General features: G+C 39.9%; 2 protein-coding genes across 2 annotated transcripts; one reads left to right on the top strand and one right to left on the bottom strand.

Annotated features, from left to right (window-relative positions):
* Positions 1 to 2,020: 2,020 nt before the first annotated feature.
* On the bottom strand, positions 2,021 to 8,382 carry LOC111237651 (macrophage mannose receptor 1-like). Its single transcript, XM_022766824.1, has 6 exons — positions 8,346 to 8,382; positions 7,830 to 8,014; positions 6,514 to 6,721; positions 4,515 to 4,853; positions 3,741 to 3,841; positions 2,021 to 2,222 (listed from the first exon to the last, which is right to left on the bottom strand). The coding sequence occupies exons 1-6, from the start codon at positions 8,380 to 8,382 to the stop codon at positions 2,088 to 2,090; spliced, it is 1,005 nt and encodes a 334-aa protein (XP_022622545.1). The 3' UTR covers positions 2,021 to 2,087.
* Positions 8,383 to 9,099: 717 nt separating this feature from the next.
* On the top strand, positions 9,100 to 16,620 carry edem2 (ER degradation enhancing alpha-mannosidase like protein 2). The gene is made up of 11 exons (XM_022766813.1): positions 9,100 to 9,320; positions 10,286 to 10,396; positions 10,591 to 10,630; positions 10,830 to 10,935; positions 11,111 to 11,236; positions 12,138 to 12,349; positions 13,273 to 13,414; positions 13,523 to 13,647; positions 13,763 to 13,907; positions 14,962 to 15,083; positions 15,593 to 16,620. The coding sequence occupies exons 1-11, from the start codon at positions 9,229 to 9,231 to the stop codon at positions 16,073 to 16,075; spliced, it is 1,704 nt and encodes a 567-aa protein (XP_022622534.1). The 5' UTR covers positions 9,100 to 9,228; the 3' UTR covers positions 16,076 to 16,620.
* The last annotated feature ends 10,653 nt before the right edge of the window (positions 16,621 to 27,273 follow it).

Genomic DNA, 27,273 nt, shown 5'->3' with positions numbered 1-27,273 from the left:
AGATATTGCTTTCATTTCCTCCCGATTAGACTCCTGTGATGGCCTCTTATTTGGCATAGATAAGAAAATTGTACAAAATGCAGCTGCCAGAAGTCTATAAAAGAGCAGGAACAGAGAGCATATGACTCCTTTCTAAAGATTCTTGCAATGGCTGCCAGTTGGTTTTAAAATTGATTCTATGATGTTACTCGTTACATTTAAAGCACTGCATAAGGAAGCTGAGAAAAGCCTCTTTTTTTCGTTATCTCAAGATAACAAAGCTTGTTATCCCGAGATAAGGAGATATTATAAGGAGAAAACGATGTTTTGTTATCCGAATTAAAGAAATATTATAAGGAGTAACTCCTTAGCTGAGGAGGACTGATCTTAAAATGATCTTGTATGGAAACACAGTGTGATTTCTGCCCGTAATTGAAATTTTGTCTGATACCTTGATCAATGCTAGTCCTCACATTTTCAGTTTACTGTTGTGGAAGGAACCTCACACTTGCAAACTAAATAAAATTAATTATTATTATTATTATTATTATTATTAGCTAGTTGTATTACCATACCCCATTGTTTTCATTTTTTAAGTAGGCTAAATAGGATTTATTTATTTTATTTATTTATTTCTAACTTAAGTCGCCCCTAGATACATTCATTTTCTATACATTCGCCCTTGTAGCCAGTATCTAGCTAGCTAACTATTTCCTAGCTATGTCCTGTGTGTATAAATTCATTCCAGTGTATTTTACCTGCTGTTAAAATAAATAAAACAGGGGCATTATTATACGCATTATGTATACCGAGTCAGGACAGTGGAAATCTAAACATTATCTTAAGAAACGGTTAAATTCCAAGTTATAAGTTGTAAATAAGGGTCTGGTCTGACAGGGCCGCTGAACGTCACAAAGTTTTACTCACCCAGTCTCTCTGAGTTTAACGGGTTTGGTAGGAAGAATCAGTTTTTTTTGTTTGACTAAATTAACATTAATTCACGTAAATTCCTACTGAATCGTGAGAAACTTTGAGCGTTGTACTTCCGTGTCCATGGTAACAGCGAGACGCGATGACGTGACACTATGTTGCCTTCATGTACTCTCAAATTGGGGCGTAAATTTGAAAGTTGAGAGTTGTTAGCGGTTAGTGTCTTACTTTAAATATTTCAAACATTACAATATATTTCCACTGTAGAAATAAGAAGTGAATAGTACAATATTACAGTATAATATTTGTATTTGTTACTGAGATAATATTGTGTAATATTTTTCTCATAAATGTGTATTGAGACACTGTCTACACATTAAAACCAGAAATAATTACTACTAAGACCACACATTAGATAGATAGATAGATAGATAGATAGATAGATAGATAGATAGATAGATAGATAGATAGATAGATAGATAGATAGATAGATAGATAGATAGATTTTATTTATCCCCTCTTTATATCGGAGTATTAAGTGCTTAGTCTATTTTATTCTATTTTTTTTTAAAACCATATAAAAAACAAAAAATATAGCAAAAAACAAAAAATTGGAGGAAGTAAAAATAGACTGAAGAAAAATAAATAAATGAGAAAATAAAGGGGAAAATTAATGTAAATGATGTGAATCATGCTGGGGCTTCAGGTCTAAACAGTCACAGGATCTCAGTTTGACCTGGAGACAGATTAAGAGCCAGGGTGGGAAAAGTATTCAGATCTTTTATTACGTAAAAGTAGAAATATCACAACATAAAAATACCCCATTAAATGTAAATGTTCTACATTCTGAATTCTACTTAAGTAAAAATCACGTTAGTTTTATTAGAAAAGTTTTAAAAACTGACTCATTGAACAAACCCCTTTGTTGCAGTCTAACAATATTATACATACTATTAATTGTGACAGATTAACATGTAAGTTGCATTTTAGCATTTCCATTGCAAGCATGTTACCATGTTGATATTACCATTTGCTCAAAGCACTGCTGCGCCTTTGTACAGCCTCACTAATGTAATCTATGGAGCCCCTAAAGTCCCAAAATGTCATATTTTTTATCTCATGCACACTAGTTATTTATTTTGACAAAGAAAAAGAAAATTTATCACAAAATTCAGACATTAAAGATCATCTCTTGCTGAAATGGTGTTCTTCTTTGTCTCCTTTTCGCTGTGGAAGCTCTTTCCGTCCGACTGCTTCGTCCAGCTCAGTTTGATGTCTTCATTCACTCCCTTGTTCTTCAGCCTCTGTTTGAGCTTTTGATAAAGTTGGAAAAATATAAACTTTAGAAGAAAAGAGGGGGGCTAAGCTGGGCTGCATATGCACTCTGAGTATGACCCAAAACTCAAGTAAAGGATAGAGAAATACATCACTGCTCAAACATGGAATCAAGTTGCAGGAAATATGGTCACAATCTCTCCTTCCTGAGCTACAGCATTGAACAATGGCCTTAAGTGTTTTTGCAGAACATTATGATGTCACAGTAAAGTTGACCTTCTACCATTTGGATATAAAATGTCATCACTTCATTTTATCCTTACAGACATTTGACTTAAATTGTGTCATAATTAGGGTATGGCGTATGTAGGGTATGTAAGTTATGGCCAAAAATGTGTTTTGTGATGTCACAGTGTGCCAGAAGTGATGAAATTCCCGCTGGGTGTTCCTGATCTCACAAGAGTGTGCGATCACTGTGACCTTGACCTTTGACCCCTGACCACCAAAATCATATCAGTTCATCCTTGAGTCCAAGTGGACATCTGTGTCAAAGCTGAAGAAGCTCTGTCAAAGCGTTACTGAGATACCGCATCCACAAGAAAAGGACGGACGGACGGACAAACAACAATATGCCAATGGTTCTGGCTGTCGCTGGAGTGGAGGCATAACAATAGCTAATGTTGTGAATATGTAACTGTCTAGTCTTTGTCTAGTATATAAGATGACCCCCATTTTTCCAAACATGATATCCAGAAAAAATTATCATCTAACATTCAGATCAGTACAACAATTACAATTATTGTGGGTGCATATCACCAGGGCACACCTTGGGTCGTGTCAGCATTAGGCCTCTGTTATATCCACTTATGGATGTGTACTCGGTCAGCAGTGGAGAAAGCAGCGGACTCTCAACGCTATACATAAACAGCAAATGGGAATCACAGCTAAATAATAACAATAAAACAAACAAAATATTAGATGAAGAATGGTACAAAATGTGTACAACATAGTGTACCTCCACTAAGTCAGGAGTATGGAGAGAGCTCCGCCTGAAGAAGCTAACCAGGTTCATCATAACATTTCATGTCCAGACCCAGTAACCATGTTGGTGGCTCTGTGGTGAGCTGGAAGCCAACTATGTTCATGATGTCTGGAGGTGCACTTAACTGAAGCTTTTCTGGGACAATGTAAATGCAACCATAAAAGACATAGTGGGACATGCCATTCCAAACAGCTGTGCTCTGATGAACTTATGGAACATGGAGGAGGCAAGTGTTTTTGGAAATGTAATCAATGGAAAGAATTTCATACCTGCTGGGAGTTACAGGAAATATTTAAGCCATGACTTGGGAAAAATCAATCATTATATGAAGCATGATGGCGAAACGAAATTGAACTGTTTAAATATGAAAAGAAAATGTACAGTATATAGACGTCTAAATAACCTGTTGACAGCTACAGTATTTGTATTTGTTGTTGAATATTGTGTTATGTATAAAAACCCAATACAAAGCTAAAGTGTTTCCATTGAAAAAATGCAAAGGTCAAACATTTACCTGCTTCAAGATGTCTTCCATCACAGCAGGGTGATTCAGATCCAGAGAGGAGCTTCTTTTCACCAGCTTCACTCTCACCACTTTCTTTGAAACAGACACGACTTTGAAAAACAAACAAGCTTCATCAGTTACACAGTTTCTAGTTGGTGCACTTTGTAGGTGGGTGTTTTATGGTGGAGGAAGATCTTATTTCATTGGCCTTGGCATTCTTGCATCATTGAAATCAGCACTCCAACAACACAAACCCATCATCTGCTGTTGAGCCCGACTACATATCAACTTTTCAAACAAGTTAATGAACATCATCATCATCAGTATGGATGTTAAAACTTATTAAATCCATAACTTGATATTGATGGATGTTATTTTTCTCCTCATTTATTCTTTTAGGGCAGTTTTTAGCCCTCTAGCAGCTTGGCTCCAGAGATGGTAATGTTGGTGTGTCAGTCAGCCCGCCACTTTCCAGACTAAAATATCTCAACAACTGTTGGATGGATTGTGATGAAATTTGTTTCAGATGTTCGTGTTTGCCTCAGGATGAATTGCAATAGCTTTGATGACTTTGATGCTCAATACTCTGGTTTATGATCAAATACCTGAAAGCTAATGACATTCCCAACAGCCTCAGCTGGACTTTGAGTTTTGAGCAAATAAATTTTAACATTTAAGGAGGTGAACGTGGTAAACATTTACCAGTGAAGCATTGGCATGTTCAACTGCATCTGCAGGTAAAGTAAATCTAAATTTACATTTAAAGGCTGAATCATGGCTTACCACTGTAGCAAATAAATGCTCTCCTGTGATCACAGTTCCAGTCCTCCCATTTTCCAGAGTTCTCAAAATTTGCTGCCACACATTTCTCTTCGTGACGTTTGTTATTAGGTTCATTTTCACTCCAGTGCCTAAACGAGGAGTTACTTCCATCCAACCACTTCCAAGAGTCTCTGAAAAGGCCGATCCAGACTTGTTGTTTGGAAGGTACCAGATTCATTACTTTCTGGTTTTCCTGAAGGTTTCTCACACTGGTCAGGTCTGTGTGGTTTGCTCTGCAGTAGCTCTGGGCTTCAGTCCATGTCATGGATTTGTTGATGAGGACATGTGTCTCACTCGACCCTGAAAACAGACCATAGAAAAGTGCTGTGCAGCGATTAACATAACATACAGTTTGCTATCAATGTCACATCTGTGTAAGTAAAGTAATTACAGCTTTATCTGTACAGCACAAACAAAAGCTACAAAGTGCTTCACATTAACAGCATAAAAAAACATAAAAGAGTACACAAAACAGAAATAGGCATAACAGCAACAAACATGACAAAATCAATTTGACAAAACAACTAATATTAGTTAGAAGGTCCTGGGTTCGAAAACAGTTGTGTGGAGTTTGCATATTCTCCCTGTGTCTGCGTGGGTTCTCTCTGGGTACTCCGGCTTCCTCCCACGGTCCAAAAACAAGCATAATAGGTTAATTATGTGTGCATAACTGGTTGTTTGTCTCTATATGTCAGCCCTGTGATGGACTGGCGACCTGTCCAGGGTGTACCCCGCCCTCGCCCAATATCAGCTGGGATTGGCTCCAGCCCCCCCGCAACCCTATGAGCATAAGCAGCATAGATAATAGATGGATGGAACTAATATTACTTTTAAAAAGTGCGGATGTAAAAGTGAATGGCAGCATTCATGCCATTCTAAATTCAGTGAACAAATTCATTTGTAAAAATAATAATTAAAGGCATTGTCATCTTAGTAAATGTCGAGTGTTTCCTAACAGTCTCAACACAGGTTTCAAAATGTCCTTAAATATACACCAAGTAAATGAATCATACACCAAATAAATGCATATTTACAGCTTTTTCTAAACATGAATATTTTTCTCAGATTTCACCTTTTTTCTTTCTTCATAATAAATCTCAGCATGAAGCTGAGCTCCCCTTGGAGCTGTGTGCCTATTAGAGGGTGGATATCCAACCTGACAGTTGAAGTCAAAAATGTAGGAATGATGATTTGGTTCGGGTCTGATTTGGTCACATCAGCCGAACAATAGGCAGCCTAAAGGTCCCTTATTGTATGAAGTGAGATTTCAATGTCTGTTTTGATTATAAAGCAGGTCTAGGTTCTATATTAATATTGTGAAAGCATCAAGGCGCTCAGTCCACAGAGAAATGCACACAGCCCGTCGACTTCTTCAACTTTGTGATGTCACAACGAAGCAGTCACCGCCCTCAGCCATGCCCCAGCCCTGGACCCAACATCCAACCTTGCAGGATACACTCTCTAACAGCTGAGCCACTGAGCCGCAGGGTTGCCCCAATTTACGCATTTTTAAAGTGAAACTGTTTTATGGATGTTTCTACCGGTTTTAATCCCCCTCTGTTTGTTATAGAGAGGAGGACACCTCTGTGGATAATTTGGCTTCCAATAAAAACCTCCTGAATGTCTGGTTCATAAGTTATCAGAGAAACAATCAAAACAAAGGTTAGAGCAACCTCAGCTCCCCACCCTTCCCGGATGTCTTGTGTCCGCCGTACAGCTTTTTGATTACAAAACTGGACAAATGTAAAATATGGGACCTTTATCATTTCTGCTGTCAGATTTCTGGTCATCTGTAAAGCAGTTTGAATTGCACCAACCCATGAAAAGATGCTGTACAAATAAAGTTTGATTGATTGAAATGTAAGGGAAACATGGAGGCAAAAACAAGCAGAAAGGAAGAGAGGTAAATAAACTAAACTGCTTTGTTGTATGATGTAATTTTACCAGGTAAAATTCTCACCTCTGACATCAATGCAGACTGCCATTAAATGGCCTTCACAGTTGTCATCATTCCACTTTCCATAATCATACATCTGTCCACAGTTTTCTCCGTTTTCATTGTTTGGTTCTTTAGGGGCCCAATTTCTGTACTCAGCCTGCCCCAGACTTCTGTCTGACAGCGACCACCTCCAGCTGTTCACATCCTCATACAGCCCTATCCATGCTAGCTGAAATCAACATCTTGTCATTAGCCTCAAATATGATATAAAGTATATGTCCTTGATCAACTTTAAAGTTGCTCGAGGCTTAAATTTTAACCATATAATTTATATTTACATTCTTGATGCTGCCACTTTATTACAGAAATGTAAAATTGCTTTGGTTTCATTTTCACAACAATTTCAATTGTGGCCTCCAGGTTGTGTGTGTGATGTTTTTGTTTTGTGCGCTTTGTGAAACTTCACTAAATTTTAAGCATCATCACATTTCAATTTTAGTAGATACAGTTTAATTTACTGAAAAATTAAAACTGAGAACCCAACTGTGGATAAAGATAATAAAAACTGTAATAATATCATTTATAATCATTTATTAACTGATAATAAATGACCTGGAACTAGTTGAATATAAAATGGATGAAATGGAAGAACAGTTACATATTCAAAGAAATGGTCATTCACATTTTCCTATTAAAGATGACCATCTTTTGATAAATTGGCTTGTGTGGCTGTCATGTTTTCATTTGTAATTCTAACATTTAATGTAAATCAAAAGAGTTACTCAAGCACACTACAGCTATGAGGTACTCGTATTTCATTTGCGTATCAAATTTTATGCTAAGTTATTTTTCTATTTCAGTACATTTCAGAGAAATATTGTTCTTTTTACTCTGCTGAATTTATCTGACAGCTTTAGTTGTTAGTTTCTTTGCAGGTTCAAATTAAAATAGAGACAACTAACAAATAAAATTTAATTAAATTAAAGATTAAACTACTACAAGGCTTGTCATCAATGAAAAGAAAATCTTTGTATCACTAAAGTAATAATGTTTATAGTTCTCACTATGCTGACACTTATTTTTGTAAGAAGTTTAACCATGACAATATAAGCTTATTGTATATTTTTTATGTCAAATCTTGATAAGTAACTATAGAAATTATAACTGTGAGATACATGTAGTGCAGTACAATATTTCCCAATGAAATGTCACAGAGTAGAAGTGGCAATAAATAATTAATAGTAAAGTAAATAATACACCACAAAATATTATTGCCACCTGTAAGTGACATAATAGAAAAATATGGCTCTGAAATAAAGAAACAAAAGTGAACTCACATAGCTTGAGTTGACCATTTGGTTTAAATCCACTGCAGCATTCAAGATGTTCATCTCCTCCATGTTGTCTATAGTGGCCAGGTCTGTGTATTTCTCTCTGCAGTAGCTCCGAGCTTCTTTCATGTTCTTTTCCTCATAAACAAAATGGTACTGACGAGCAGCATGTGATGACACCGCACACAGTGCTGTAGTGACAGACATACATTAGATTTGGCTTAAAAATAACTTATATAATATACAATGGTTTGACTTTGTAAAATTACATTTCAGTGTATTCGGGGGTGGCATTGTTTAGGCAGTAAAAGCTCTTCCAATATGGCTGTCATGAAAATAAAATAACTTACTAATGCCAATTATTATTTCATATTCTGTTAGACTTCACATCAATTAAAGGAAAATGTTTATATTGCCAAAGTAATAATGTTTAAAGTTGTCACAATGCTGTATACATTCTAATCACAAAGAATACATGATATTAAAACAGGGAAAATCAATAACTAAATAAGAAACACTTGCCTGACGCAGCTATGATGCTCAGAAGAGCTTTTTCCATCGCTGTATCTTCCAGGTTCCTCTCTTTTAGTCTGTGACTGTGACTGTAGGCAAATACTAATGATGAAGCTAATCCTCTCCCTCAATTAAAAAAAAAAAATATAAATACAATTAACAAAATCAATTAAAGCTGGTACAGAGTTTAAAATGTTTCGAGATTATGGATTTAAAATGACCAAGAAGTAATTTTGCTTTGTAGAGATATCCAGGTCGATGGTGCAAAGTTGTCAAAAGAAATGATGAACTGGAGGGACATGGAACATAAGCCAGTTAGTCCTGGTGTAATGTTGTCCAGTGGACCAAACTAACATTGAAGTTATATGAAGGCAGCTCTCTCCAGTAAGGGCCGCACATTAACAAATATGATGCAAATCAGGTTTCTCAGGAATTCTCAGGAAGAAAGAAAGAAAGAGAGAGAGAGAGAGAAAGAGAGAGAGAGAGAGAGAGAGACAGAGAGAGAGCCACCCAACTCATCAGTACTACAGGATGAAATGATGAGTGTTACAAGCATCACCAACATCAATGAACCTGAGAATATCTATCTATCTATCTATCTATCTATCTATCTATCTATCTATCTATCTATCTATCTATCTATCAAGTTTCTTGTATGTTGTGTATGTTGTTTTGCTCCTTTCTTCCTTTATCAATAAAGCACAAGAAAAAAATAATACTCGTCAGCGCACCGGTCGACGCATGCGCTCAACGTTCACTTCCTGTTTCCTGACAGCTGCACAACAACATGAGAAACTAAACAGATTTCCTGTATTTGCTTCATTCCTTTGATTTTTGTCAAATATTCTGTCTGTCTCCGGGTCTCTCTCCGGGTCTGTCTCCGGGTCTCTTCATGCGCGCTCCCGGGTGTGTGGCGCTGTTGGTCTGGCTGCTTAACGATGCGGCGGCTCGTCAGTTCACTGAGGAGGAGATGGCTGGTATCAGGTACACACACACACACACACACACACACACACACACACACACACACACACACACACACCCTATGATGAGTCAAATTGAGGGTTGCTAATCCCAGACCTCCACTGATAAATTTTCAAATTTCAGTGTTGGAAGAAGACGCGGGACCTGCAGGTACTGAAAAGTCACAATGGACACATCAAGATGTTTAGCAACAAATATAATTAATTCATTGATATATCTATATAATTCAGGGAAGTACTCAAAAAGAATGTGATATATAAACGTCAGTAAATTCATGTACTTACTGGCTACTGCCCTACTGGTTTCAACGTTTAACATTTCTTTCTATGTGATATTCAAAAGGTTTTTTAAATGTAGAGTGAAAGAAATCAAACCTTCTCCTGAAAGTAAGAAGCATCGATTGATTGGTCAATGGACAGAAAATCAATTGGTGACTGATAGAAACATATGTTTCAGTCATTATTTAGACAAAACTGCTGAACACTCTCTGGGTCCAGCTCTTTAAATGTGAGGATTAACTGAATAAGTTCTGGGTCTGGACCGTTGGTCACCTCCGGCTCTGGGACATTGTTACAGGCGTTTAATTACTGTTTTTTGACATTTATTAGACAATATGATTATTCAAGACAATAACTGACTGATTAATGAAATAATCGAAAGATAATGTAAAGAGTCATTACTTGCTAGTTTGTGAGTTTGTCCCTTTAAAAATGAACTACAATTCAATTTGTTACTGAAAGTGACAGAATAACCAAAGTTAGTAGTGAGCAACGACCATCTGAACAGGCCAGCACACTGATAACACAACACACAAACAAGTGAAAAACATGGATGGTCCAGATTTAGAAGGAGGGGGAAGCATGCAGTTTTTATCTGTCGTCATCTTTCATTTGACTGAGTGAACAAATGCCCTTAAAGGTCAAAGGTGATGACTGAACCACGCTGTAACCTGCTCCACGTTTCAGACAGCGCATCAAGTCCATGTTCTACCACGCTTACAACAGTTACCTCGACAACGCCTTCCCCTACGACGAGCTCCGCCCACTCACCTGTGACGGACAAGACACCTGGGGCAGGTAAGGTGACATCCAAGAGGCCAAAGTAGTAGATTTCTAAATAAGGCATCCTTCAAATTATTTTATTGTGAAATTGATGGACATGCTTGAATCTTTTGTAATCAGCAACCTAAGAGCTTTTTTTCCTTTCTACCCATATTTATACTTATATTTTAACTTTATATTTTAACCCCCCCCCCCCTCTTTGTCCACAGTTTCTCACTCACTCTGATTGATGCTCTTGACACTCTACTGGTAAGATCTGAAAACGATATTTGAAAATTTCCTGCGTGAATACAGAGTTATTTTACACTGCAAACACCTTCAAGCAAATTCTCTCTAAACAGCGGGTCAGTAAAAGAGTCATGCTGTGTTCAGGTGTGATGAAGCTTTCAGCAGAGTGACAGAAGCCATTATCATGAGATTAATTTGAAATTTAAATGTATCTCTGAAGGTTTTGGGAAACCATACAGAGTTTAAGCGAGTGGCGTCGCTCCTCCAAGACACCGTGGACTTCGACATTGACGTCAACGCGTCAGTGTTTGAAACCAACATCAGAGGTACAGAGGGGGAATGAAATTTCTGACTCTGACTAGAATATTATATCTACACTGAATAGTGAAACTGTTGTGTGTTGTGTGTGTGTTGTGTGTGTGTTGTGTGTGGTGTGTGTGTGTGTGTGTGTGTGTGTGTGTGTGTGTGTGTGTGTGTGTGTGTGTGTGTGTGTGTGTGTAGTGGTGGGTGGTCTGCTGTCAGCCCACCTGTTGGCAGGGAGAGCGGGGATGGAGCTGGAACCTGGTTGGCCCTGTTCAGGACCGCTGCTGAGGATGGCTGAGGATGCCGCCAGGAAGCTGCTGCCTGGTATTAAAACACACACACACACACACACACACAGAGGTTACAGTGTGTACAGTAAATGTCACTAAAGGCCACATTTAGGATTCAGTTTGACAGTTTAATGTGAAGTCAAATTTCAAACTCCTTTTTAGCTAATTCAAACTGCTGGTGTAAACGAATGTCTGTATATCCATTACTGCTACTGGTTTGACACTTGACCCCAGCAGGAGAAATCACAGGCACGCGTCTCTGTGTGCTGACCTCATAAGAGGTAGGACAGACAGAAAGTAGGTGTAGTGCTCTCACTTTTATAGAGCAAAGAAACATCCTCATTTCTACTACCTGTCAGTGTCAGTCAAACAGCCTCTAAAGGTACAAGTATACACATAGAAACAGGAAACAAAATTAACTTCCAGCTCTTCTGATAATCGGTTCATTCTGAGAGTTTTCAAGTGCAAGTGAAAACTTTCCAGAAGTGAGAATTTGCTGTTTTTCGCTGTTTTATATCAGAAACAACTTTCACATGCAAAGAATTTTGTTTCTTGTGACTCTCAATGTGCACATGCAAGTAGGTGAAAAAAACATAGATGCATATATAAATACATGTAAAAAGTAGAATTACCTCCTCATGGCTGCATGCCTCTGCCACTGACTAGTTTCAGTTTACATCCCTGTTTATCCAGTCATATAAAATATTAACCATTTGATGTATCATTGTAAATTAAATCACTTTTAAATCAATTTGAAGATGACACTTTGGGCTTTAGTGATTGTTGATGGGCTATTTGTCAAGTTTCAATGATTAATGGATGAACTGAAGAAATAATTGATGCCTCAATCAATTGTTGAAATACAACAATATCACCTTAAAATCCTGTCTTGTGTACTGTAGCTGCTCAGATGTAACTCGTATAAATGGTTTCAGCGTTTCAGACTCCCACCGGCATGCCATACGGTACTGTCAACCTGCTGCACGGCGTCAGCCCCACCGAGACCCCCGTCACCTGCACTGCCGGCGTGGGAACCTTCATCCTGGAGTTTGCCACGCTGAGTCGACTAACTGGAGACACAATATTCGAGAACGTAGCCCGCCGAGCCCTGAGGGCGCTGTGGAAGACCCGATCTGACATTGGACTGGTAACTAGACCACCTGTCTGTCTCTTTTTAGTCCAGTAACCGTTTTAACTGTGGGGGAAAGCCTATAAACACCATTAAAGGTCCTTAAATACTTTGAGTTAGTAAAAGTTCTGATTTTTTATTTATTTATTAATTGCTAAATTAATTCAATCACATAAAAAACACCAGTGCTGTGTGTTTAAAAATATACATTTTGGCTGAGAGGACTAAGTGTCTAAACTCTGAGGCTGAAAAGTGAAGTCAGCACTGAAGTACCAAAAACTGCAGTTCCTCTAATGACCACTAGAGTCTGGCTCCAACAGTGAGTCAATCCCCATAGACTCCCATGTTAAAATGTCCAACTTTATAGCAGAAATAAACAGTCTGGTACAAAAAACAGTTTTAGTCTCTATATCTAATTTCCTCCTTCATGACAACTGTACAGGGGGTGAACTTTTATATAACTCGCCTGTTTACATTTCATTAAGGCTTAAAGTTATGTATAATTGAGGGCATGGCCTCTTTAAGTGACAGGTGGGTGAGCGTATGCTTGCCACAAACCGACATGCACTTAAGTCTCACTCTGAGCTTCAAAACCGCTCTTCAGAAACCTGTGGGTGACGTCACGGAGGCTACATCCATCTTTATTTACAGTCTACTGTCTGAACCTGTAATGAGACACTAGGATGATTAGTTAGTTAAAGATTGACATTGACTTCAAGGTCTATTAGTTCATGAAACAGTAGGTAATGCTTGATGTTGTTGTAAGCACAACTACTGTTCATAGATACTGTTCAACATAATCTGATGATCTGAACTGATGTTAAAGCCAAAAGGTGATAATTGTTCATTTCAGCTGCTCTGTCAAAAACCATAACAATAAAGATCAAATCTATGTGGTCTCTCTCTCACCTGTCTGTGTATGTACCTGTCTGTCTGTCCAGGTGGGGAACCACATTGACATCGTGTCCAAGAAGTGGGTGGCTCAGGACGCCGGCATCGGAGCAGGAGTCGACTCTTACTTTGAGTATCTGGTGAAAGGAGCCATCATGCTGCAGGATGAGGAGCTGCTCAACATGTTCCTGGGTAATCCTCACAACTCTTCCACCTTTTCCCTCTGGTGCCTTTGAGCAAGGCAGCCTACACCTACATCCTGAAAACAGACAGATGAAGAAATGTTCTTCTTTTTCCCAGAGTATGATCGAGCCATTCAGAACTACACTCGGTTTGATGATTGGTACTTGTGGGTGCAGATGCATAAAGGAACCGTCTCCATGCCGGTCTTCCAGTCTCTGGAGGCCTTCTGGCCCGGCCTGCAGGTACATACATAATACTGAACACACAGTCTTCTCCTAACTTAAGGCTGCTCACAGATCTTTCACTTAGTTTCATGACACTTTGTAATCATAAGTGCTACCGTCCATTGTGTTTCAGTCTTTGTTGGGGAACCTGGACAGTGCCGTGAGAACTTTCCAGAACTATTACTCAGTGTGGAGACAGTTTGGAGGTCTGCCTGAGTTTTACAGCATCCCTCAGGGTTACACTGTGGACAAGAGAGAGGGATACCCACTGAGACCAGGTCAGTCCACCAAGTGACCCACCAGCTTATTAACTATTTCATTTCAAAGTAGCCGGTTACATAGTCTTCAAAATACTGTAGGGTCATAGATTTTTTTTAAATGACTAGATTAGTTGATTGAATGTAGACATCCCTCAGATAGTAGCCGTGTCCCAGTTCAGGGGCTGGATCCTTCAGATGCTGCATTTGAAGACTGATTGTATCACAGTGGTGCGACTAGACTGCCTCATTTTGAAGGCTTCTTCAAATGCGGACAAGAAATGCATCCCTCTTTTCCTGGGCAACAAAGGCTCCAAGGGGTGGATCCTTCATGGCCCGACATATCTCAACAACACCAACAGAGAGCCTGAGAATTTATAATAAATTTAAATGTAAGTAGTGGGTTTCAGCCCAGGTGAACAGCTAACAGTGTAACTGTTAAAACTAAGGGCCTTAAAATCTCAAGTTTTTGTGAAAAAAGTTACGTGTTGTCAAGGTTGCTAGGCGACAGGAAACGCGCTTCGCAACGCAACAGTAAGGGTGGGCTCAGCTGGTAACACAAAGAGGAAATCCTCCGTAGATCAAGATGTCTCATTTCGGTTCGGCCTTCGCAGTCTACAACTACTGCATCGTCTGGAGGATGCGGCCCCTGACTTGGGACACAGCTAACTTCTCCTGTATGATTGTGAATCACGTAGAACAAGGTGTGTCTTGTGATCTTGTGCCCGTTAAACTGTCTGTGTATCTATAAAAATTAAGATGCTGTTGTTATTTTCCACCTATGACTAATGCATCTTTCCCATGAAAACACAACACAACAACTGATTGACCAAAACCCTAATGACTGATAAGACAAAAGGGAATATAAAATATAAGCATACTTAGACATAATGCTAAAAGTTAAATTAAATTGTTTCAATTTAACAGAATTTACTTAAGACCTTTGTGATGGGAGCTTTTATTTTGAAAGTAAGGAAAAGGTTGCCATGTGCAGATGAATTAACCAGCTAACTAATCATTTACCAGCTCCCTGGCTGTCTGGTGAACTGCTGTGAACTGACTTTTATTTCTCCAGAGTTAATAGAGAGCGCCATGTACCTGTTCAGAGCGACAGGTGACCACATCTACCTGCAGCTGGGCCTCGACGCTCTGGAGTCCATAGAGAAGATCGCCAAGACGCCCTGTGGATATGCCAGTGTAAGTTTGGCAGTCTGTCTGCAGATCACAGGCTTAGACAAAAGGGACAACACACACACACGCACACACGCACACACACAAAGAACAAACAAACAAAATGCACCTCTCACTAAGAAAGAGTAGATCCATGTGTCTGATTTAGATCTGCTCTGTTTATCAGACTATTCTAACATTTTTTAAATTAAAATTTCTAAAGAATAATGACGAAAATATGTGCTGAATTTTACAATCGTTAGCGCTCTCTGCTGGACAAACCATGTAACGGAGACATTGTTTCTAAATTACCTTCTTGTTACTTATTACATGTCAGGCCAATGCTGACAGCTGCGCTAAGCTAATGTCAGTTTATCAGTCAAGCTCTACTACCATTCACTTACACCACACTATCCTGATACTATTACTTCCTGATTACAACTAGTCTCCTTCTATAAGTTTCTCTATATATGTCCTCTATATTGCTGGCTGCTTCACTGAATCACATGTTCTTGCTGCTGTTCCTCCTCCTGCAGGTGAAAGACCTGCGAGACCACCAGCTGGACAACAGGATGGAGTCCTTCTTCCTCGCTGAAACCATCAAGTACCTTTACCTGCTCTTTGACCCCACCCACTTCCTGCATGGCGGGGGGACGGAGGGGGATGGGTCTTGGGAGGAGGGCGGCGAGGGTGGTCAGTGTGTTTTAGGTGCGGGGGGGTTCATCTTCAACACGGAGGCTCACCCTCTCGACCCGGCGGCGCTCTATTGCTGCAGCCGCCATGCTCAGGACCGACAGGACCTCAGAGACATCCTGCTCAGCCTGTCACAGCCCACGCAAAAGTCCGACCACCATTCAGCCCCGCCCACCAAAGAGACAGAAGGCCCTCCCCCTGGCCAATCAGAGAGCATCGCTCTGAAACCGGGTGAGAAGAAGACACCCCCCCTACTGTCCTGTCCTGTTCAGCCGTTCAGCGCTCGACTTTCCATCCTGGGACAAGTTTTCAGCGATAACACCTGATCCTCTCCGTCCTGGTCCACGTTAAATACTAACGTTTGATATCTGGGCTTCAGCAACTGATTTGATTGGTTGCTTTTTGAGCACCGGAGTGATGGCGGCAGACACGTTTCCTTTCTCACTGTTTTTCTTGTCACTTTTTTGCTGTCACGTGAAAAAGATGTCAGCTTTCAGTGAAGAGGAATATTTTACTGTCAGCCACCAGGACATTTAGAAATCTCAGCTGAAGATTTCCAAACCTGTTCAAGTCCAGTTCAGGGGAAATAAAATCATTCCTAAATATATTCACCACCATCCTTAAGATGTTTCTGTTGTGATGAAGGGATTCAGGACCAGTGAGCCGAGAACTCGACTCTGTTGACTGCATTGCTCTAATTTAAATTGAAGGTGAAATATATTTTTATTTATTACAAATGTTGTGGTGGCCGTCTGTTTTCATTTGTCCTATTCTTATTGTGTAACTCTTCATAGTGAAGACTGAAGAAAAATCTGTGAAAATAAAATGTTTAAAGTAGAAAAATCTACTTCAAACTCCAGCCCTGAAGTGCTATCCTGTGTTTCTGGAGCATTTTTAATGTCCATCACTTGTTCATCTCCCAGAAGGATGGAAGCCCTGAGAGGCAGGGTTTAAAAAAATGTATTTTTGTTTTTTTCATCTGTATAAACAACCCCCAGGAGGCAAGTTTTTTTTTTTTTTTTTCTGGGAAGAAAGACAGAAAAAAAACTGATCCTTGCACAAAATATTTTTTTCACTTCTCTCTCAGGGCTTCTGTACAGAACAGAATTTTAAATTATAATTTTATAATGCACACACTAACGTGTTTAATACAAGACCATCATTATGTCAGTATGTTGTGTTTGTGTTTGTCTGTAGGCTGGAGGTGTGATTGTTTGGAGCTGCCACAAGGAGGCAGTGTAAGAGCAGCAATAAGTCTATCCATCATCACATGAATCTGGTCCTCAACCGGGGGTCAGGGTCCTGCAGGGACCTCTAGAGATAATTTTAGGGGGATTGTGAGATGGCATATAAAACAAAAACATTTCATATTCATTCATTGCACTAAATAATTTCCCTTTTTCTTTTTAACGTGCAAGACTAAATAGTTCAAAGCTTGTCTCCAAGTATAATACCTTATTTTCTTTCCTTATAATTCTACATATGCAGCCTTTGTCTACTGATGCAAGTAATACAATAATTATTGTAAGATGATGTAAAAGTTACATCTTCTGCAAAAGGACGCAATGAGAAAAGTGATCAACTCACATTTAGGAGCCAGAAAAGTCAAGTAGCTGTGTAGATGAGGACATCAGCATCTGTTCTGTTTCTATAAAGATGAGGATAAAAGGGTGAAAAGCAGTATTAACTTCTGTGTTAATTTCAGTGAGGGGTTTCTATTGGTGTGCATCCATCTCTCCAGCTCTTCTTCAGAACCACTGGTTTTAATTACAGACTGATTTACAACCACGCAGTTTCATTGTGGAGATAAATGAGTCAAGTCATTCACCCTATAAATGCTCACAAACAGAAACAACAGAGACATGAAAAGATAGTGTCCTAATGTCTCCTCGTGTCACTGAGCTCCACTACCTGGCAGTGATTGTCTTATACTGTTTAATAGATAGATAGATAGATAGATACTTTATTTATCCTCTAGGGGAAATTCATGCCTCACTATGCTCCAAACAAAGTGTTTATCAGATGGTCTAACAGTTCCTGAAACCCTAATTTTGTTGGTGGAATCGAGTCTGACCTTTTCGTTTGTAGCTTTCCACGCTCAGGTCCATTTATACAGTGATTGATGAAGTGTGTGGAGGTGAGAAAGTAGGTTTAGATTTCTTGTTTTTCTGTCACTGCACAACCGAGTGCAGAGACCATGAATGTCTTAGAGGGGGGACACACTTGTACGAGTCATGGTGTCAAGACCACAAAATCATTAATAGATGCAAGTCACGACAGTGTGCTTAGATCTGTGATCAGCTGTTGTTGGTTGACAAGCCAGAAATCCTACAGTTTTCGTGCTGACACTAACGAGGCTTGCCTAATTAATGTTCACAGCCTGTAGCTCCAACCTGAAAAAGATATGAAATATTGATTAGTGATTGTTGTCACACAGTGAAATAACAGCTGGAAAAAACTGACGTTTACACCTGATTTTTTCACAAACTATTTACTTGATCCAAATCCTGGAGCTCCTGATGCAGAACAGCTCCAACCTGAAGTGGATTTAACAGGGTGATGTGTCTTTTCACTCACAGACAAAACAGCAATAGGTAACTATAGCAACAGTCCACACACTGATAATAATACTATAACTGAAGTAAAGGACAAGCACGTCAAACATATACACATGGACTTTAATATTGTTGAATGATGATGTCATTAAAGTCAGATTTGTTATGACGTCAATTAATTGTATGTTTTAATCTGCAGCTTGTGTACCCGTTTTGAAAAGTGCTGTATCACTAAATAGGTATAATTACTTAGATCGTATGTTAACAACAAAAACTTGCTCTCTGAGGTGTAAAAGTGACCGTTTCTGTCACTGGAGTTCAGTGTGGAGGAAACTCGACTGGATTAGTTCTGACTCTGGTTCTGTTTGTCATTTAGCTTCAGCAGAAATCCCCTCCTCTGTCATTCAGGGTGGGACTGCCTCTCCTCTCCTCTCTCCTCCTCCTTTCTTCCCTCCCTTCCTTTTCATCTATCTCACCCCCCCTCGTCCTCCTTCCATTTTATTCCCCTCTCCTCTTATTCGTTCCATCTTTTCTTCCCTTGACATCCCCCCCCCCCCCCTCTTTGTTTGGGTGGGGTTCCTCTGTTTTATTTGACCTTTTCATTGCCTCTCCATCACTCATCCTTCCTCTGTATCCCCTTCCCTCCCTCCATCCATCAATTCTCTTTGGTCTCTTTAAAATGTTTATTGTTTCTTTTTCCTCACTATCTCTCCCTCAGTCTCTCTTTTTCCTCTCATTCCTGGTTTTTCATTTCATTTTTCGGCTTTCTATTTTACCCCCAAACCCTCAACTTCTTCCTCATTCTCTGCTTTTCTTTTGTCCACCCCTCCTCTATCCCTCTTCTCCAATTCTCTTTTCTTCATCTTTCTTCCTCTTCTTCATTTTCTTTCCTTTCTTCTTTGTCTATCTTTTTTTTTTACCTTTTTCCATCACGTCCTTCTCTATCCCCCTTTCATTTTTTCCTCTCTCCTACAGTAAAACAAACACCAGTCTCTCTTTTCTATCATTCATTTTGGTCTTTGTCTCTGTTCCTGTCTTGTGCTATTATTTTTCTTCACTCCTTTTCTTCCATACTTTTCCTCATGCTCTCTTTTACTCTCACTGTTGCCATCTTCCTTCTTTCCTTCATCACAAAACTCCTTCATCAATCTTATAAAATAACATACTTCTTTCTCTTTTCCTTCCTTCATAGCTTCTTCTCTGGTTCCTCCTGCTATTTCCCTCATTTTCTTCTTCTTCCTTTCCTTCCTTCCTTCCTTCCTCTTCCCCCCTCCTCTTAGGGTGGGTCTCTGGATCTGTCTGTATTGATGACTGAATCATGACTAACTGCTGTGAGTGTTTATACTTGAGTTTATTCCAAACAAGTCTTTAAAACAGATTAGAAAAATTCATACCTCATCATCCTCTCTCCACTCAACTTGATTCTTCTCTGTCTCTATTATCACCGTTTATCAGGCAGCCTCTTTTTTAAAAAAAATCATTTTAACCTGTTTTATTATCAGAACATTTAAACTTGTTAAACTTTTTTACTAATGACAAATTTTAACTCCTGTCATCAAGTATGGTGCACACACTTCAACTGCTTTCAGTCTCCACACTTTCACTTTCACTAACAACTGCTTTTATTGCTTTTCTTCTTCTTTACTGTCAGTTCAACTTCTTTTGACTGAAATAATTTAACTAAACTCTTTACAGTGCACACACTTTTTTTTTAATTTTTTTAAACTTTTATCTCTTAGTCTTCAAACGACAGTTCAGCTGCTTTCAGCTCTTACTCTTCAGCTACCTTCGGCACCTGAGACCTCACCTTCTAACTGAACTTAAACTTTAATTTCACATGCTTTCAGCACTAATTTCAACATTTTCAAGGCAGTGTTTACCTTTCAGCTAACACTTTAATTGATGTCAGTACTTAAAGTACAAATCAACTGACACTTCAAGTGCTTGCAGTGCATGCTTGACTGACTCCAACTCTTCTACTTTGAACTACTTACTTGAAATTTAAGTGATTTTATACCAAGTAATACTACAAGTGCATACACTTCTTCCACTTCACCTGAAATCTCAACTTTCTTTTTTTAATTTGCAAGTGTCTTCTTAACGGTTCTCAGCACTTCAACTACTTTCACTTCAGCCGTTTCGAAACAGCTTTTTTCATTTTCAGTTGAAATGCAACTTAAATATCAACTGTCTCATTTCAGACATAATATAATAGCTCAGACATAGAACAAGATTTCAGCCACTTTTGGATGTAAGCACTGACATTAGTGCTTACATCCAAACTGACAAGTATTCCAGTACTGAAACCTCAGACCTCACACTTCAACACTACAACTCCTTTATGTGCTTCAGTATAAATCATAACTTCCATACAACACTTCACAGAAACAAAAATAACATTTTAAGACATTTTACAGTGTTAACACCTGCTATTTCCAGCATAAGCAAATCCACTTTTCTAGTCCTACAGCACCTTTCATCTTTATCATGTGTTTGGATTAATGTTTATTTAACATTCTTCTATTTTTCAGTTTTCTGTCTCTACATCTCTATCTAAACATTTATATTTGACAAGTTTTATTCAAACTAAGCCTCTTGTGTGTTGGCTCAAGAGTTTCTCTGCTCTCCACACTCTCGACAATAATAACAGTAAGAGAAACATGTGGTGACGCAATCGGCCTCAGCTGCTCTGTTTCCTGTAGGAGTGAAGTCAGTCAGAGGGGATTTACTGCAGCTCAGCACCAACACATCAGTTTTAACTGTCTCAGACTTTTTTTAATCTCCTCCTGGAGGTTAAGGGTCCCATGAGAAACACTTTTAGATTCCTTTAGATGAGTTCAAAGGTAAGTTTAAAAGTCCACCTGGTGTCAGCAACAGCTCCATGACACCAACTGTACACCCACCATCCGAGCCATGTTGCAGCTGCAGGTGCTTAGTTTTTTTTTTTTTTTTTGGACAGAAGCAGGCTAGTTGATTCCTCCTGCTTACAATCTTTATGCTAAGCTAAGATAACCACAGCTGCTACAGCTGTGTACTGAACACGCAGACATGAGACTGATATCCCTCTGAACATTTCATTCTTAATAACCAAAAAAAAGCATTTCCTTAAATATTTAACTGTTCCTTTAAGATGCAAATAATTTAAGTGTGGAAGGACGTGAAATGAGACGTTCTCCGAGTGTCATTAGAGGAGACCTCACTTAATGATGCTTATTTGACTTTTACAGCATATTCAACTCTGGATTCTTTTAAGAAACCTGTTCATATATGGTGAATTAAGAGCTTCCACCAGGTGTGTCTAAGACTTTTAAAATCCTCTGATGTCTTTAGAGTTAGATTATTTAATTCAACACTTTTCCCAGACAGGAGGAGCTGATGTTCTTTCTGTCTGTGTCTCTTTTAATTAACAGTGATGTGGGAGGTTAAGCCCAGAGTCCCAGTGTGATTTAGCTTTTTTTCTTCTCCTAGCTGGAGGAGGAGATTTACATGACAAGGAAAAACCTGGGCCTGAAGTCCAGAAAGTGTTCACTCTGAGGAGCTTAGGTTATCATATTCAAAGAGCCGTTATTTATTACTAATGTGTTCCTACAACAGATATATCTTCAGGATCCTGTTATTTGTGTGGAGACCCACGTGCCATCACCTTTGGGGGTGGAAAGTGGGCTGTCTACAGCAGTTAATGTGTATACATACTCACTTTAGTCACGCTCTCGTCCTTGTGGGAGTTGCCGTTGCTCTCCGACTCTGCAGTAGGTGTTCTGGATACATCTAGAGCAAAACACAGGAAGGCCACTGTAGGAGAGGAAAGCAGGCAAAGTGTGACTGTTCTCTGTTACAGTGAAGAACATGTGGGTGGTTATCTGCTTTTGGTGTGTTTTGGTAACAAAGAGTAACAAGCCAATCTTAAAGAAGGATTCGTATGACGGCCGCAGTTACAAAATTACCGTTTGTGGAGCCTGCTGTGATGTACGCAGCAGGCTTAACTCCATCCACGTCAACAGCCTGTGTCTGACACAGAGTATCAGCGGTTTGTTGGTGATCTCTGATCAGAGGCCTTTGCATTTGCTCTTAATTAACATTCTACTTATTTTGATTTTGTCAGTGTGCAGTGAGCAGTGTGAGCTGGTGCAGCAGCAAACATGACACATACAGTTTGTCTTCATCAGAGTAGAAGGTGTGGGCGTTTAAAATGCAACCAGCTGGGCTCACCTGGTGGCTCACCTGGAGCATGCATACCGTTAAGGCATAGTCCTAACTGCAGCGGCCCTGACTTTCCTTTCCCTCTCTCTTACTGTGGCTGTCCAAATAAAGCCCAACTTGTCTGAAAAATTAAAACAAAAAAAAAAAACAAACAAAATAAAATGCAACCAGCTGACAGCTGTCCGTCATAAGATGGACATTGCTAACATTTAGCCAATGCCATATTATCACAGCATATATCTATATAATATTTTTATGAATGGATATCATAGAAATGTCACAATAATGAAACCATTTAGGAAACATCACAAATCAATCATGGCATTTACACCTGACTGAGATCTGATCAAAGTGTGAACCAGAACGATCCAGATCACCTCTGAAGAAGTTGATAGACAAGAACACTAAAACTAGGACAATGCATTCTGCATGTTTTTCCACCTGCGTTAACATGCGTTCTTCCTGATCCAGATAAGTTATCCAGGTCCAGATCACAAACCAGAGGGATATTTGGTCAAAGTGCTTAACATTAACATCTGTACCTCTTTATAATAATCATGAACATACACTGATCAAGGTTTGTGGCGTCTCTAAGTTGTAAAATGTGGATCCACCCACTGTAGGATACCAACTGAAACTTGTGAATCGAGTGAGAAGAGTGAAGCCAGTAAAACCAGTAAAACCACTTAAACCCATAAGACAAGTGTGAACACCTGGATGAAACCACTGACACCAGTCAAACCAGGGAGACCAGTAAAAAATCAAAGACACCAGTCAAACCGGGGAGACCAGTGGATCCAGAGAGTCCAGTTCAATGAAAACCAAAGACCAGTTAGAACCAATAAAACCAGCAAAACCAGCAGACACACAAACCCAGTGAAACCAGTGAACCCAAAGAAACCAATATATCTAAAGCAACCAGCCAGCTGTGAAACCAGTATAACTGATGAAAACAGTAACACTACCAGTGACACCAGTGAAACCATGAATCTGGACAATCCAATGAGAATACTGGCATGGCTGAGACAAGTAAAACCAGTAATACCACTGAAACCAGGAAGACCAGTGAACCCAGTAAAACCACTTAAACAAATAAACCAGTGAAAAAAAACAAAGTAAAACCAGTAAAAACATTTACATAATATGAATTTGACCAGTGACATCAGAGAGACCAGTCAAACCAAATGAACTGAGTGAGACCCCAGTGAAACCAGTTCCCAGGCTCTCTGGTTACAGGGCGAGGTGCAGCAGTCAGACTGGTGAGCGAGTCGGACGTGAAGGTTTGACATCTTCTCTAAGGAGCGGTCGACTTCCTGTACCCATGACATCATCACCGAGCACGTGCGGTGCAGACAGGTCCAGGAACAGATGATGGTGATGATGATGGCGGTGATAATGGGGCGTTCGTTTCACACTCACACTCACACTCACACACACACACACACACACACACACACACACACACTATGGCCATGCTACTCTACTCTGGTCTGCTCAGTTATTGCATAATATTGCATGTGTGTTGCATGTGTGTGTGTGTGAGATTTGGCTCTTGCACTACGAACTAATCATACTCTGAAGGGCTAAGAGGGTCCACACCCTACACCCCTTCACACACACACACGCACACACAGGCTCATCTGTTAGCCATTAGCAGCCAGTCAATGACAACAGAATCACATGGGCTGGGCTCAGTGCACTCACACACCATCACATACTATTCACATGATGTATGGATCTTTCTCTCTGTGCGAGTGTGAGTGTGTGTCCACACAATTGCCAAGCCTGTCACAGAGCAGCTGGGAGGTATGGAGTCCCAGTGTGTGACTGAAGGGAAATTCCAGTCAAGTCTCCTCCTTCTCCTCAGCTCTATTATCTCATCTCTCCTTTCACTTCTTTATTCTTGTCTTGTTTCTTTTTTCGTTGCTGTACAAACTGCTCTCCTGTCTGGTTTACTTCCTTGTCTAACTCTCACTTGCTGATTTAGCCTCTCCTGATATTCCCTCACCATAAATGATTATCCTAACCCTAACCCTCTTTCTTTACATCCTTTAAATCCACCCTCTCTGAGAATCACTGATTTGGATCCAGATACTCTCCCAGACCAGGTGGGAAATATAATCCCTCCAAACTGGTCTCCTCCCAGAGACTTTGGTCACATACCCCCCCCCACCCCCCCCCCCCCCGCCCCCCCCCCCCCCCCCCCCCCCCCCCCCCCCAAAGTGGCCATGCCCTCAATTATAGCTACATAACTTTAAGCCTTAATAAAATGCAATCAGGTGAGTTTGAAAAATTCACCTCCAGTACAGTTGTCAGTTGTTGCAGTTTCTAGCACTTCAGTGTTGGCTTCATTCTTCAGCCCCAGAAGTTGTTGCTTGAGTCCAAAACAACTTTATCACACTTATAAGGGTGATAGTACTGTCGCCTTTGACACTCTGCCTGCGTTGTGTATGCATGAAGTCTGTCTCGCTGAACTGCTGCTCTTTGTACGAGTGAAGCGGAGTCAAAAAGCTTCAGGACGAGTGTCAGTTTTTTAGTTAAAACATTTTAACTTGAATGGCCATGTCCATTTGTGCCACCTTTAAAATGAACTTTACTGACCTTAACACTCAACCTGTGCACGACATTTTGACCTGAGCTCAAACAAGAGGTTGTTGCACACCTGGAGAGGAGACACTGAGTATTCACACAGTCAGCATCACAACTTCAGTATCACCTGCAGGCCTGTATGAGATTTGAATGTATGAGGCTCATGTGACCTTTCATACATGGAGTCTCATAACACCAGCTCTGTAAGGACCTGTGTTCGGAGGAGACTCCTCACATCAGATTGAACATGAGTAAACTTGTCTTTGGCTTGTCTCCCCCTTCCAGCTGGAGCAGACAGCAGTACAAAAGAACAAACTGACACTGCACGCTCTGACTCCACCCTGTAATCTGGAAAAAAGATCTTAGAGGATGTGATTCACTCAGCCTCTGCAGTCCGTCTTGTGGTGTCATTTCTTCTTTGATTGTTCATTGTCTCTGTCACTCATTGGGTTTTGACACGGGTACCAGCTGCAGTATGCTTAAACAGCTATGGTTTCCTGAACTACGGGAAAGAAGCCTGAGACAGGCAGATGCGGCTTGCTGTTGCGCAATCCTCCACAGCTATATTCACTCACGTCATACAAGTTTTGTTTACCTTATACATTGTCCGTTTTATATCATTTAGTATTCTCGACTCCTGTGCATGTTCGGTCTCTCTTTTTTTTCATGCTCATAAAACAAAATGTACAGTTTAGTACCAAATAAAATGTCAGGCCTAATCCAACACATTTTTGTCTCTGTGTCATTTCATATCTCTAAATTCCACCGTACAAATATATTTTGGTAACAAATTGCATTATAAACGGACCTTTACACAGACACCATCAAGCATCAGCAGGACATACACACCGAGTAAACAAACCAGTAAACAACATTGCTGTGATATGCTCCACAGCGATGATGGCAGTTGGCAGTTAGCAGCTAGCGATAACAACATAATATGGGTAAAAGCAAGTTAGCTAATGTTATCAAGCCTGGGGTTTTATCAAGAAACCCAAAACTTTTACACCTCAGCCAAGCAGATAAACCTTTACAGTGTTTTCACTCACTTTTTTTGTGCACAATTTGAAAATGTGCAAAACACAGGCAGATGGAAACACACTCACTGTCATCGTATGTTCTTCACTTTTATGTATTTGCATTTGTGTCTGTTGGAGTTATTTCTAACTTTTGTGTACTTAACAACATGGACGTGCAAACATGGACACCTCACAGTCACACGTCTGTTGTTTGATTTAATTGCAGCCAAATTTAATGAATATATTGTAAGTGTGTACAAGTACACTGTACAAGTGTGTGACAGTGAGGTCAGGACACACATGTGGTGTGTCACCCTGCAGACCATCAACATGAGGTCGTGTTAAGAAGCAAAGAGTGACCCCACAGGAATCAGTTTCATACATTTACCCCCTCTGTTTCCTTCAACACACACACACACACACACACACACACATACTACACACACACAGACACAGACACAGACACACTCAGGAATGTGTTTTACAGTGAAATGTGAGCCTGTGGGTACAGCTGGGTGTGTGTTATGATGTGATGTACTTGGCTGAAAGAATGAAAACACAGCTTTAGCGAGTGTTCACGCGAGTCAAAGGCTCTAATTGCATCTGAATCACGGGCAGTATCTTGCGTATCTCTCACACACACACACGCACGCACGCACGCACGCACACTCTATACTCTTGAAATCATCGTATGCACTTTATGCTGAGGTGCCTCTGCACTATGCACAGTTATCTGATCCTTCTTCACTTCCAGATCCTCATGTGGTCTGGAAATAGATCTGTTCCACCAACATGACAGATGTTCCACTAATCTTATTTGTGTTCAGAGGATCGAGGATCGAGGTGGGATCCAGGGGAAGCTTCAGTGAGGACTCTTTTATCTGACCGACACACCCCTTTATTGGAAATCTGTGACTGGATGATGCAGCTGAAACCACATCGGCACAATACTGCAGTCGTGTAGTGGCGGATAAATAATAAAACCAACTCAGGTGTTGTATTACTCACAACGTGTTTCTTTTCCACTAAAATAAATGATCTTGCAGAACAATATCTCTGCCAGGTAAACTGGTTTGAGAGCCGCACCGACACTTCACTGGTCTAAAACCAAGAACTGCTTAGGTCAGCTGAACAGCGCTGAACAGTTGAGAGAGAAGAAAA

The sequence above is a fragment of the Seriola dumerili genome, unplaced genomic scaffold (genome assembly GCF_002260705.1).
Source record: "Seriola dumerili isolate Sdu_G_001 unplaced genomic scaffold, Sdu_1.0 BDQW01001051.1, whole genome shotgun sequence".
NCBI lineage: Eukaryota > Metazoa > Chordata > Actinopteri > Carangiformes > Carangidae > Seriola > Seriola dumerili.
The sequence above is the reverse complement of the archived record's forward strand: the minus strand, read 5'-3'. Positions and strand labels throughout refer to the sequence as shown.

Coding starts and splice junctions, on each gene's coding strand:
- LOC111237651 (XM_022766824.1), bottom strand. CDS start 8,382: ATGGAAAAAGCTCTTCTGAGCATCATAGCTGCGTCAG. Junction 4,854..6,513: donor AGTCTGCATTGATGTCAGAG/GTGAGAATTTTA, acceptor GTCTGTTTTCAG/GGTCGAGTGAGACACATGTC. Junction 3,842..4,514: donor AGCATTTATTTGCTACAGTG/GTAAGCCATGAT, acceptor TGTTTTTCAAAG/TCGTGTCTGTTTCAAAGAAA.
- edem2 (XM_022766813.1), top strand. CDS start 9,229: ATGCGCGCTCCCGGGTGTGTGGCGCTGTTGGTCTGGCTGCTTAACGAT. Junction 12,350..13,272: donor CCCGATCTGACATTGGACTG/GTAACTAGACCA, acceptor CTGTCTGTCCAG/GTGGGGAACCACATTGACAT. Junction 15,084..15,592: donor CGCCCTGTGGATATGCCAGT/GTAAGTTTGGCA, acceptor CTCCTCCTGCAG/GTGAAAGACCTGCGAGACCA.